This window comes from Myotis nattereri (genome assembly GCF_964212035.1).
Source record: "Myotis nattereri genome assembly, chromosome: 20".
Taxonomy (NCBI): Eukaryota; Metazoa; Chordata; class Mammalia; order Chiroptera; family Vespertilionidae; genus Myotis; species Myotis nattereri.
The window spans coordinates 5,417,860-5,431,159 of record NC_138096.1 but is presented as its reverse complement, the minus strand read 5'-3'; the positions used below and the strand labels follow the sequence as shown (position 1 = coordinate 5,431,159).

Genomic DNA, 13,300 nt, shown 5'->3' with positions numbered 1-13,300 from the left:
CGTCACCACAATGCGATATTATAAGGAGACTAGAGGCCCAATGCACGAAATTGGTGCAAGGGGCGCGGCCTGCGCAGCCCTGGCTTCGTCCGGAAGGTCGTCTGGAAGGATGTCCGGAAGGTTGTTCCGCTGTCCAGTCTAATTAGCATAGTATGCTGTTATTACTATAGACAATTTTCAAATGAATTTGGCAACACTCCCATACATATGCCCCCTTTTAGAGAGCCACAAAGTTCATTAACATGATAAAAAAAAAGAAGCCCTGAGAAATTCTATCTTTATTAAATCCAGTCTTTCATAAACCTATTTGGCTATGGAACTTCTTTTCGAGTTACACCAATGGCAAGCCAAGCGTGCTCCAGGACTAGTGTTCAAAAATGGAGCCTGCAACCTGGGCATGTGCCCTCCAAAAGGTTGAGGTTCCCTACGGGATTTCCGAATAAAATCCGGAGGTTTCAGCCTGCAATTCTTTTTTTTTTTTTTAAATATATTTTATTGATTTCTTACAGAGAGGAAGGGAGAGAGATAGAGAGTTAGAAACATTGATGAGAGAGGAACATCGATCAGCTGCCTCCTGCACATCTCCTACTGGGGATGTGCCCACAATCCAGGTACATGCCCTTGACCGGAATTGAACCTGGGACCCTTCAGTCCGCAGGCCGACGCTCTATCCACGGAGCCAAACCGGTTTTGGCCAGCCTGCAATTCTTGAGGGGCTTCTGGAGCTCAATTCATTTTAATTCATAAAAACACTTTTTTTTCCCCACATGCCATCAAAACCCACTTTACCGTATATATTTTTCTTTTCTTTTTTTTGTTAATCCTCACCTGAGGATATCTGTCCATTGATTTTTAGGGAGGATGGATGAGAGAGGGAAAGACAGACAGAAACATCGATGTGAGAGAAACACATTGATTGGTTGCCTCCGACCAGGGCCAGGGCCCGGGCCCAAGGAGCCTGCAACTGTGGTACATGCCCTCGGCCAGAATCGAACCCGGGACCCTTTGGTCCACAGCCCGGCACTCTATCCACTGAGCCACACCATCTAGGGCTGTATTTTTCTTGTTAGGACCAATGCTGGCGAGCTAAGTCTTTTTTTTTTAAGTCTTTCTTCTCTCTGCCTCTTGGAGGATACGGTGCTAACTTGCCTTCTTCGCGCCCATGTGTAGAGTCAATGAACACAAAAGAATTTACTGTGTCAAGACCGGCCTCTGTGTCATCATGGCTCACACTGCAGAGGGAGGACCTGCAGTGAGAGTGGGTGGCTCCATGCAGTTTAACAACTCTATTTCTTACTTCCTACGTGCCGGAAAAGAGAGCTGAGCCTGGGCAGAGATAAACCAAGATCAAAAGGGTAACGGCCTATTCTCCAGATGCTCTAACACCATCATAAATCAAAATCTTTCTTTTGTTTAAAAAAAAAAAATTGTGCCGAAACCGGTTTGGCTCAGTGGATAGAGCGTCGGCCTGCGGACTGAAAGGTCCCAGGTTCGATTCCGGTCAAGGGCATGTGCCTGGGTTGCGGGCATATCCCCAGTGGGAGATGTGCAGGAGGCAGCTGATCGATGTTTCTCTCTCATCGATGTTTCTAACTCTCTGTCTCTCTCCCTTCCTCTCTGTAAAAAATCAATAAAATATATTAAAAAAAATTGATTTCAGAGAAGAAGGGAGAGAGATAGAAACTCAATGATGAGAGAGAATCATCGATCGGCTGCCTCCCGCATGCCCCACACAGGGGATGGAGCCTGCAACCTGGGCATGTGCCCTGACCGGGGATGGAACCGTGACCTCCTGGTTCCTAGGTCGACGCTCAACCACTGAGCCACACCGGCCGGGCTCTGCTGTGTCTATCTTCAATGTACTTCTTGCCAGGTCCCTTCTCTTTGCCTTTCCCCATGTATATCTGGGCTCCATGCGCAGCCTGTCGAGGTCTGTTATGAATTCATAACGATACTCTGCTATTATCTGCATGAATCTGGAACAGGCTTGCGTGTTTGCGTCATCGGTCTGTGTAAATAGAAAAAACCCAACGAGAAGGGCTGGATGCTGTTATAATATTCATGAAGCGCAGATGTGGATAGAGACATTAGGCCTGCACTGTCATCCCGAGTTACATCCCTTTGTGTGATTCTCACACTATTGGACATAGGCCTTGTTTGCGCGTGGAAATGGCTGTTTGTTGTCTGGGAGACAGGATGGTCTATGTTACAATTCAGACGCTGTCTAGGCCAGTGAAGGCGAACCTATGACACGCGTGTCAGAGGTGACACATGAACTCATTTTTTTGGTTGATTTTTCTTTGTTGAATGGCATTTAAATATATAAAATAAATATCAAAAATATAAGTCTTTGTTTTACTATGGTTGCAAATGTCACAAATTTCTATATGTGACACTGCACCAGAGTTAAGCTAGGGTTTTTCTTTTTTTTTTTTTTAATATATTTTATTGATTTTTTTACAGAGAGGAAGGGAGAGAGACAGAGAGTTAGAAACATCGATCAGCTGCCTCCTGCACATCTCCCACTGGGGATGTGCCTGCAACCCAGGTACATGCCCTTGACCGGAATCGAACCTGGGACCTTTCAGTCCGCAGGCCGACACTCTATCCACTGAGCCAAACCGATTTCGGCTAAGCTAGGGTTTTTCAAAATGCTGACACGCCGAGCTCAAAAGGTTCGCCATCGCTGGTCTAGAACGTATTTTGGGGGAAGAGCAACTTCCTGGAATCACCCTGATCTTGTCTTTGAAATTTCAACACTCACAAGATGTACGGCAGAAAGATGCGATCCCTCCGTCAGATATTTTGAGCCATTCCACCTCCGCTGGCTTTGTTCTTGCAGCCCGCAGGCATAGTTCTGCTTCACACGTCTGAAACCTAAAAACCCTCCTCAATCCTGTGTCCTTCAGACACTCCCTCTCCGGATCCCCATCACCCCGCCCTCCGGGATGTCCCTGGGAAGGGGGGGTGTTCTCCCTGCTTGTCCTGCCCCTTCCCTCACCGGGGCACTTTCTCAGATCAAGGCCAATTTCTTTTCCCGCTAAGCTTGCTTCACCTTTAGTATTCCCTAACTCCGTGGTCAGCAAACTGCGGCTCTCGAGCCACATGCGGCTCTTTGGCCCCTTGAGTGTGGCTCTTCCTAAGCCTTAGGAGTACCCTAATTAAGTTAATAACAATGTACCTACCTATATAGTTTAAGTTTAAAAAATTTGGCCCTGGCCGGCTTGGCTCAGTGGATAGAGCGCCGGCCTGCGGACTGAAGGGTCCTGGGTTCGATTCCAGCCAAGGGCACATGCCTGGGTTACGGGCTCCATCCCCAGTGTGGGGTGTGCAGGAGGCAGCCGATCGATGATTCTCTCTCATCATTGATGTTTCTACCTCTCTCCTTCTCCCTTCCTCTCTGAAATCAATAAAGAAATATATTTTTTAAAAAATTTGGCTCTCAAAAGAAATTTCAATCGTTGTACTGTTGATATTTGTCTCTGTTGACTAATGAGTTTGCCGACCACTGGCCTAACTCAGGGACTACCATCTAGCTACGCAGGCTTCATTTGCAAAACTGAAAGTCATTGCAGCTTCCCAGGCTTTGTGACTTCCCAAATCTGGTCAATGTCCAGATCCTTCACACCTCTCTCCCAGCCCTCCCCCCCTAAAGCTGGTGCCTGGTTTCGGCCATCCTGGTCTCAGGGCCTGGGTGAGCTTCCTGCCACCATCGTCCAACCCCTCCACCCAGACTGATCTCCCTGAAATCAAGTTTAAACCAAGTTTAATGATGTTACTCTCTTGCCTCCAATTCTCCTAAGGCAGCTGGTAGCCTCTAGCAGAAGTTCAAAGGCCCAAACTAGACCCTACCTGATTAAGGTGACTTCTTGGTCTCACCTAGCTGCCCATCGGACCCCCAAACTAGACCCTGCCTGATTAAGGTGACTTCTTGGTCTCACCTAGCCGCCCATCGGACCCCGTGCTTCCCTATATTCATGTCATTGTTCACACCTTCATATCTTTGCTCAGATTTCAAGCTTCTCCTATGCCTACCTCTCCTCAGCATTTCCGGCCCTTCCTTGGTGCCCTACTAGACTCTGAGGCAACTCTATTGATTCATTGATTGATTTTATTGATTTCAGAGAGGAAGGGGAGAGAGAGAGAGAAAGAGGGAGAGAGAAATAGAAACATCAATGATGACAGAGAATCATCGATCGGCTGCCTCCTGCACGCCCCCTACTGGGAATCGAGCCCACAACCCGGGCATGTGCCCTGACCAGAATCAAACAGTGACCTCCTGGTTCAAAGGTCAATGCTCAACCACTGAGCCACACCAGCCAGGCAACTTTTTTTTTTAAAAAAAATTAAATTTCTTGAGGTAACTGGTTAATAACATTACATAAATTTCCGTTATACAACGTCAAATTACAACATCTGTATACTCCATTGTGTGCTTGCCACGCAAAGGCCAGATTCCTGCTGCCTGTGACAATTCTAACACAGGGACAAGAACACTGCCATCTCCTTATCTTCCCATGACAGATGGTAGTGAAGGATTGCGTAAGGACTGGGACTGTATCTTAATTATTTTTGTACTCCTAGCTTCTAGCACAGTGTCCGACAGGGAGTTGGTGCTCAATAAACATTTGCGGAAGGAGTGTTTATTGTCACTCGCCTCTGTGGAAACTTTATTTTTTAGGAACTTTAGAATTTTTACTTTGGGGATGGAGATAAAGTCCTGCCTAGCTTAATACGGCAGATTTCAGCCTTTTGCTTCCGGCCTACGAAGGCTCTGAAGTTCATATTCCAAGTGGAGTGAGAGCAACCAGGAAGCAAGAGGGAACACCTGGGCGCCAATAAGACTTATCGTTCGAAGGAAACAATGGTCCCTTTAAGACTACAGAGTCTTCTGAAGTCTTATGTATATTTAAATCTAATCTCAAATTATAAATGGGATTTATTGTGAGGGCGAAGTTCAGCCCAGGATGGTGATCTGTTGTTTGCATAACATCTATAGGCAAACAAGTGTTCTTACTTTTAATATAGTCAAACTTACCAGTTTCTCCTTTTCCGATACATGTTGTTCGTGTCTTATTTACGACGTCTTTTGCAACTCCAAGGTCTAAAAGAGTCACCTGTGTTTTTAAAAATATATATTTTTATTGATTTCAGAGAGGAAGGGAGAGAGAGAGGGAGAAACATCAATCAGGCCAACAAAGTGCGAGTTTTGAGAGGGGTGGAGCCGGATTAAAGACGCTGCGTCACATCCTGGAGACTTAGAGCCTTAGGCAGCGGTGCATAGCGATTGGGACCTCAGAGGCGTGGAAACTTGTGGTGCCGACAGGCTGTGGCCAAGCCTCTGTACAGAAGGTGCAATGCCGGGAGCCGGCCCATCCTTGCTGCTTGACACAGTCGCTGCAGGGAAGAAACATCTGCACAGCATATGTTTCAAGGGACCTGGCGTCTATGGCATACTGTTCTTAATATGTTTGCTCCCCTTCTTAGCGCTATGTGTTTTAACCAAGGTCACCTCTCCGAGAAAGGTTGTTTCCCCAGGTGGGGATTTTTCCCTGAAGTTAGGGAGGGGATAAAACCCCTTAACTAAGTGCCAGGTGGGTAGTTAATCACTTTAACTACAAACAATCACCCTTAAGCTACATAATCTTTTACTCTCTGGAATGGAGATAAGAAACACCCTAACCTTTGGAATAGAAATTGACAGGATTAAAATCAACTGGTATAAATACAGATGTAACAAGACAATAAAACACAGAATTTGGCTGGAGATCCTGGCTGGAGAACCTGGCTAGGCTGCTGATCACCTAAACACTGTCGCCGTGTCCTTCCTTCTTCACCGACTCCGTCCATACCTTGGGGAACCCCTGGACCTGCTGTGGTTGGACCCCAACAGTGCAAGAGGTTGGCAGCTTCAGTTGAAGCACATCGAGCCGAGTGGTGGTGGTGGCGGCGGTGGCGGCAGCATCTAGGAGTCATGAGCGACAGCGGCGAGCAGAACTTCGGTGAGCGGGAATCCCGTTCTGCTTCCAGATGTGGAAGTGCTTATGGATCTGGGACATCTTCGAGGCATACCCCTGCAAGGTATCGCTCCGAGGAAGATTCCAGGCGTTCTAGATCAAAGTCCAGGTCCAGATCTGAACCTAGGTCTAGATCTAGAAGAAGTTCTCGAAGGCGTTATTATACAAGATCACGATCTCGGTCTCGCTGCCATAGACGATCCGGTAGCACGTCTGGCAGTCGAGACTACCGGAGGCGTCCCAGCCATGGTCATTCTCCCATGTCTACTCGCAGACGTCTTGTGGGGAATCGGGCCAATCCTGCTCCCAACTGTTGTCTTGGAGCATTTGGATTGAGCTTCTACACGACAGAAAGAGATCTCAGAGACGTTTTCTCTAAATATGGCCCCATTGCTGATGTGACTGTGGTCTACGACCAGCAATCTAGACGTTCAAGAGGGTTTGCCTTTGTGTATTTTGAAAATGTAGAGGATGCCAAGGAAGCAAGAGAGCGCGCCAATGGAATGGAGATCGATGGACGTAGAATCAGAGTTGATTTCTCTATAACAAAAAGACCACATTCCCCAACACCAGGGATTTATATGGGGAGACCTACCTATGGCAGCTCGCGCCGTCGTGATTGCTACGACAGAGGATACGATCGAGGCTGTGATGACCGGGACTACCACAGCAGATCAGACAGAGGTGGTGGTGGAGGATGGAGGGCTGCTCAAGACAGGGAGCAGATTTACAGAAGGCGGCCACCTTCTCCTTACTATAACCGTGGAGAATATAGATCGCGTCCCAGATCGCGATCATACTCGCCTCGTCGCTATTAAAGCACGAAGTGGAAGGCTTTCTGAAATTTACCTTAGAATTTGCATATTGTTTGTGGGCAATATTTTTTTATTGTCTCCTGTTTAAAAAGTGAACAGTGCCTAGTGAAGTTAGGTGGCTTTATTGTACAAAACTTCATTGAAAGGGTTTTTTCCTACTGAATCTAGGGTATTCTGAAGATCAAAGCCTGTGTGTAAAATGCTACCAAATGGCAAAAAGCAACAATAAAGTTTGATTTTTTAAAAAAATATATTTTTATTGATTTTTTACAGAGAGGAAGGGAGAGGGATAGAGAGTCAGAAACATTGATGAGAAAAAAACATTGATCAGCTGCCTCCTGCACACCCCCTACTGGGGATGTGCCCGCAACCAAGATACATGCCCCCGACTGGAATTGAACCTGGGACCTTTCAGTCCACAGGCTGATGCTCTAGCCACTGAGCCAAACCGGTTAGGGCTAAAGTTTGATTTTTACTTTTCTTTCTAACATTAGTGCTTAGCAGAATTGTTCAGACTAGGTTGTCAATAGTAAATTTGAAGACAAAAATGTCCATTTTCCTTTAGTCCATGGAACCTACCATACTTAACATACCTGCAACTAAATATTAAAAATTATGCTCTGTAACCCAGTACTGCTAGTATTACACCTAATGATCTTTCAATACAGCAAATGCTTAATGCTTATACGAATGTGGATTTGTCAGCCTTTATGTAATCTGTATTATATAGCAGGGAAAGAGTGGCACAATGTGTGGCTTAAAAAGGCTACTTTTCAATGATGGCATTTCAACTGGTTATCAGCAAATGACAATACATTCCACCACAAATGTGCTCTTGTTCTAGCTTTTAGACCAGGGGTCCTCAAACTTTTTAAACAGGGGGCCTGTTCACTGTCCCTCAGACCGTTGGAGGGCCGGACTATAGTTTAAAAAACAACAACTATGAACAAATTCCTATGCACACTGCACATATCTTATTTTGAAGTAAAAAACCAAAACGGGAATAAATACAATATTTGTATTTGCATGTGGCCCGCGGGCCGTAGTTTGAGGACCCCTGTTTTAGACTATATGAAAGAAACTGGGTGCTTCAGAATTTGGAGAAAAAAACACGACTGTGCTGTGTATGAACTGAAGACTGCCTGTTCATTTTTTAAATATTATTTCAGACCCTTTGCATACCAGAGGAGGCCCAATTTCACTCAAATGTCTTGAGAACTGTGTTAAATAAATGCAAATGAAAAGTAAAAAAAAGAAAGAAAGAAAAGAAACATCAATGAGGAGAGAGAATCACGGATCGGCTGCCTCCTGCATGTCCCCTACTGGGGATGGAGCCCGCAACCCAGGCATGTGCCCTTGACCGGCACTGAACCCGGGATTCTTCAGTCCGCAGGCCAACGCTCTATCCACTGAGCCAAACCAGCCAGGGCGAGTCACCTGCATTTTTTAGGTTTTGTTTTGATACTTAAGTTCTTGATCCATTTGGTGCTGATTTTTATTCAGAGTCTGAGTTCGGGATCCAGTTTCCTCCTTTTTCATAGACATCGCCATTTTTTCTAAGTTCATTTATTGAATAGCCTCTCCTTTCCCCACGAGTCTGAAATTCCACCGCTGCCATACAGCAAGATTCCCACCATCCCGTCCGATTCCATTGGTCAGTTTGTCCCTGGGCAAGTACTGCACTGTGTTAATCACTGTTGCTTCATAGTAGGTTTTCTCCTTGGAGATCTTCTTTTTTTTTTTTTAATATATTTTATTGATTTTTTTTTACAGAGAGGAAGGGAGAGGGATAGAGAGTTAGAATCGATGAGAGAGAAACATTGATCAGCTGCCTCCTGCACACCTCCTACTGGGGATGTGCCCGCAACCCAGGTACATGCCCATGACCGGAATCGAACCTGGGACCTTTCAGTCTGCAGGCTGACGCTCTATCCACTGAGCCAAACCAGTTAGGGCGAGATCTTCTTTTACAACCACCCTGTCTCCTGTTCACAGTAACAAAACCCCCAAACAACCCAAATGCCCATCAAGAGAAGAGTGGACAGATAAGCTGTGCTTTTATTCCCACAACAGAATCTGATTCAGCAGTTCCAACATGAACTACGGCTACACGCGACGATCCGATTGAATTGTGGCAACATATTCCATTTTAAAAATAAATTCCAAAAGATTACATACATCATGATACCCTTTTCCCAAGTTAACCATGACTCGACTAGCCCAGGTGGCGTGGCTCAGTGGTTGAGCGTTGACCTAGGAACCAGGAGGTCACGGTTCGATTCCCGGTCAGGGCACAGGCCCGGGTTGCGGGCTCGATCCTCAGTGTGGGGTGTGCAAGAGGCAGCCGATCCATGATTCTCTCTCATCATTGATGTTTCTATCTCTCTCTCCCTCTCCCTTCCTCTCTTGCTAAAATATCAATAAAAACATTTTAAAATGAAACAAACAAACAGAAACCACAGCGCTGACCACATACCAGTAGAATGAGATGATCACCAGACCCTGAGAGGTGCTCTATGGAGGAAGTGACATTGAAGGTGAACTCTGGGGGATCAGGAGGCACAGGCAATACCTGTGTCTGTGGGGGCTGGACAAGGAGGATTCCATGGAGCAGAATGACAGAACCAGAGAAGCAAGAAGGGGCAGGATCCACCCTGGCCAGGGCGGCTCAATGGGTTGGGCATCGTCCCAGGCACTGGAAGGTTTCCAGTCCCACACTCCGGTCAGGCCACATGCCTGCGTGTCAGGCTTGATCCCTGTAGGGGGCGTGCAAGAGGCAGCCTACATCCATGTTTCTCTCTCTCTCTCCTTCTCCCTTTCTCTCTCTCAAAACCCATGTAAAAATCTTAGGAGACAAAAAGAAGGGGCGAGGATGTGTTTGGGGACTTGGAGTGTTTTCAGCGCTGACCACATACCAGTAGAATGAGATGATCACCTTTGAGGCTCACAACGTAAACACTACTATTACTCATATTTTTTTTTCCCCTGTGGAAACCTGGGGCCCAAAGAGATTAAGTCATTTCCCCAGGTCCCAACAGCTAGTTCACGCAGAGCCAGTCGGTCTGGCTCGCCAGGCCTAACCACTAGACTGTCCTTCCCCGAGTGTTTCAATAAGCGGGTGACTCGTCGCCACACACAATGGCGAAGGACGTCACTAGACACGCCGTGGCAGCTGGATTGGCAGAAGGCAGAAAGACAAATAGGAAAATGTCACCCCCGCGTAATACATAAACACAGAGCAGGTGCTATGAATAGCCTTGGTCCTATGCTTTCCTCCCAAAGGGCTCCAGGGCCTCTGGCTCGCCGGCCTCACCATTTGCTTCTGCTCCCAGCCCGGGGAAGGGCACGGCTTGCTTTGCGAGGTCCCAGGCCCCCAGCTCCCTGGGCCAATGTGGGTCAGGTGTTTCCCGAGCTGGCGGGCTCCCCCGAGGCCAGGCGGGGTCCTGAGCACACTCCCAGATTTCTTTCCTGTGGGGCGGCAGCCAAGCCTTTGTGGCCCTGACCTCAGCCGGCCCCGGCCCTCCCAAATGGCTCGGGAAACTCCTTGGCCTGGGGGCCTCCAGGGCCTGGGACCCGCAGGAACGCCTTGCTCTGCGAGGATCTGGGATCCACCATGAGATGAAGGACAGGTAAGAAGAGAATGTCCTGCTCCTATGTCATCCTCCTCCTCTGGGTCCAGAGAGCAAATGAAGGTCATTTCTAATTTTCTTTGTTGTTTTTTTATATATATTTTTATTGATTTCAGAGAGGAAGGGAGAGGGAGAGAGAGAGAGAAACATCAATGATGAGGGAGAACCATTGATCGGCTGCCTCCTGCACGCCCCCTACTGGGGATGGAGCCCGCAACCCGGGCAGGTGCCCTTGATCGGAATCGAACCCGGGACCCTTCAGTCCGCAGGCCGATGCTCTATCCGCTGAGCCAAACCAGCTAAAAAACTAAACTGTAAAGAAGGCTGAGGAATGGCTATAGAAATAGTAAGCACCCTCAAGGCAGACAATATCCCTCTCCCCCAATTTCCTCCCTATGGAAATATATGTTTTTCTTGGAGACCAGCGGCTCTCAAACTTGAGCGCCATCCGAAGGAGCTGTCAGAGCATCGCTGGGCCCCAGCCCCAGGGTTTCTGACTCTGTGGGTCTGGGCCGGGGCCTAGGGACGTGCATTTCTAATGAATTCCAGGGGATGTGCCACCTGCCAGGTGGTCAGGGGCCACACGTGGAGAACATGCTTCGGACCGTGGCCCTAGGACACGCTGTGACACCAGACGTGGCACCCTGTCAGCTGTGACAGACCCTTGGATCCCTTCACCTTGGAACGTTCTAGAAGAAGGCACTAAAAAATCCAGGGTTCGGCTATGCGATCTCCGTGGTCTCTCCCTGAACCCAGTCCTCTGCGAGGGATTGAGGGGCGCGGACTCCAAAGGGGACAAGCCCGTCGTGACACCTTGGGACGCGTTTCCCATAAAAGTCAGGAGGGGAGGAGGCATCGATAAATTCCCATCGAGGCTCTCGTCCACGGAAGCGTGTCCTGACTTGGGCTCAACGGGCAGCTGGGGGCCGAGAGTCACGGCCTCCTCCTCCGCTTGTTTGTTTTCCTGGCGTTGGAGTCAGGAATCACGGGCCACCCACCACGATGTCCCTGTGCAGGGACAAATGCCAACAACGAGCTTTGGAGGCCGCAGCCGGGAGCCACGGTGCCCTGAGATCCTGGTTAACTGACGGCCGACCCAGGTTCCAAACCTACACCTTCTGCCTTGGCTGGTGTGGCTCAGCAGTCGGAGCACGGGCCCACTCACTAAAGGGTCTCGGGTTCGATTCCCTGTCAAGAGCACCGACCCAGATTGCAGGCTCAATCTCCAGCCCCTCGGTCGGGGCGGGTGCAGGAGGCAACCAATCGATGTGTCTCTCTCACATCGATGTTCCTCTCGCTCTCCTCTGTCTCTCTCACTCTCCCTCCCTCCTTCCTACTCTCTCTGAAAAGCAATGCAAAACAAACAAACAAAAAGATCCTCCCGGTGAGGATTAGCAAACACGAAAAACCAACACCTTCTGATGAACAGAGTCTGTGTGCGAATTTTGTTGTTTTCCTGAAGTTGCAGGCTTCCTTGGCACACCAGTGGGAGCCGTTCGAGGACTTCTGATCTCACGCATGAGTCAAACCAAAGTTGCTCCTTGCCAACCAGGAAGCGTTTGCCCTGATCTGGCTGCAGAGGAGGGAGTTGGCATCTGGCGTGGCATAGAGCCCTGGCTTCCGGCTCTGTGGCCATGCCAGGCAGAAGCCCTGCCTGGTCAAGCTTGACCGGGCTCTTCCTTTTGTTTTCGTTCCTGTTGGCAGGTGAGGACATTCAACTTTTTTTTTTTCCCCCCCAGCCCATCCGGGGCTTGTGCTAACAGCACCTGGTGATTTACTGCTTAATGACGGCCCTGCCCATGTCTGCCTGGGCCTGTGTGAGTGCTGGAGCCCTTTTCTTTTCATCCAACCCAGGCAGTTACAGCTACGGATTCAGAAGACTTTTTTTTTTTTAATGGTTGATGACCGATTTCTCGAGCGGCACCAAGCCAGGTCAACCCCAGGGATGCGGGAATAAAGCAGAGAGGGGAGTTGTCATCCAGGAAAATGGAGGCTAGAGAATCCCGAGCTTAGGGGTTGATGGAATATTCTTTCCCGTGGGTCACAACAGATATGCAATGAATCAACAGACCACTTGAGCTATTCTACGAGAGAGAGAGAGAGAGAGAGAGAGAGAGAGAGAGAGAGAGAGAGAGAGCTATATGCTCCCTGAAGAAACACAGGCCAAAATCTATACACTCAGACTTGGAGCAGCAGTAACTTCAACAGGAAGGTTTTGTCCAGGTAACAGGCAGCAGAATCCTGACGCCTGGGAGCCCGGGAGTGACACTAACAAGGGGAAGCAGCCCAGGCTCAGCTCCAGGGCCCCACACCTCCCTGCTGGAGGGGGACCCAGAGCATCTCAGCTTCCCTTCTGCTCAAGCAGCCAAGCGTTATGTGGGCATTGCCACCGCCTCCCGTGTTACTGTAAACTTGTTTTCCCAGAAAACCCCGAGCAGTGTTGGGAAGTCACCTGTCCACCGCCATCAGAGGAGAAGCCCTGCGGGCCCTGCCCGGTCTGAGAAACGCAGAGGGTGCTGGGAAATGCGGTGGGGTTGGGTGGGAGGCGGGTGCTTTGAGAGAGTCACAGGAGTCACCGTCAGCATCCTGGACTCTTTGCAAGCCCCGTTCGGCCGAAGTTCGCAAAGACCCGCAGGAACAGCGATGCTGATGCTTCTCAGAGCGCTGCTTGGAGGCGAGTAGATACTGGGGTTTGATGAGCCTCTCACCGATGCTTCTGTCCCTCCCACTTCCTTCCACTCTCTCTAAAAACCAATGGAAAAAATATCCTCGGGCAAGGATTAACAAAACAAAACAAAAAAATCATCTATATTATAAAAAGCCAGTGCCGTAACGCCGT

General features: G+C 48.6%; 1 protein-coding gene across 1 annotated transcript; it reads left to right on the top strand.

Moving 5' to 3' along the window:
* Positions 1–5,974: 5,974 nt before the first annotated feature.
* Positions 5,975–6,835, top strand: LOC308535487 (transformer-2 protein homolog beta-like; the record flags this gene model as incomplete). The annotated part of the gene is made up of 1 exon (XM_081114403.1): positions 5,975–6,835. One exon carries the CDS (start codon positions 5,975–5,977, stop codon positions 6,833–6,835), a length of 861 nt encoding a protein of 286 aa, XP_080970529.1.
* Positions 6,836–13,300: the final 6,465 nt, after the last annotated feature.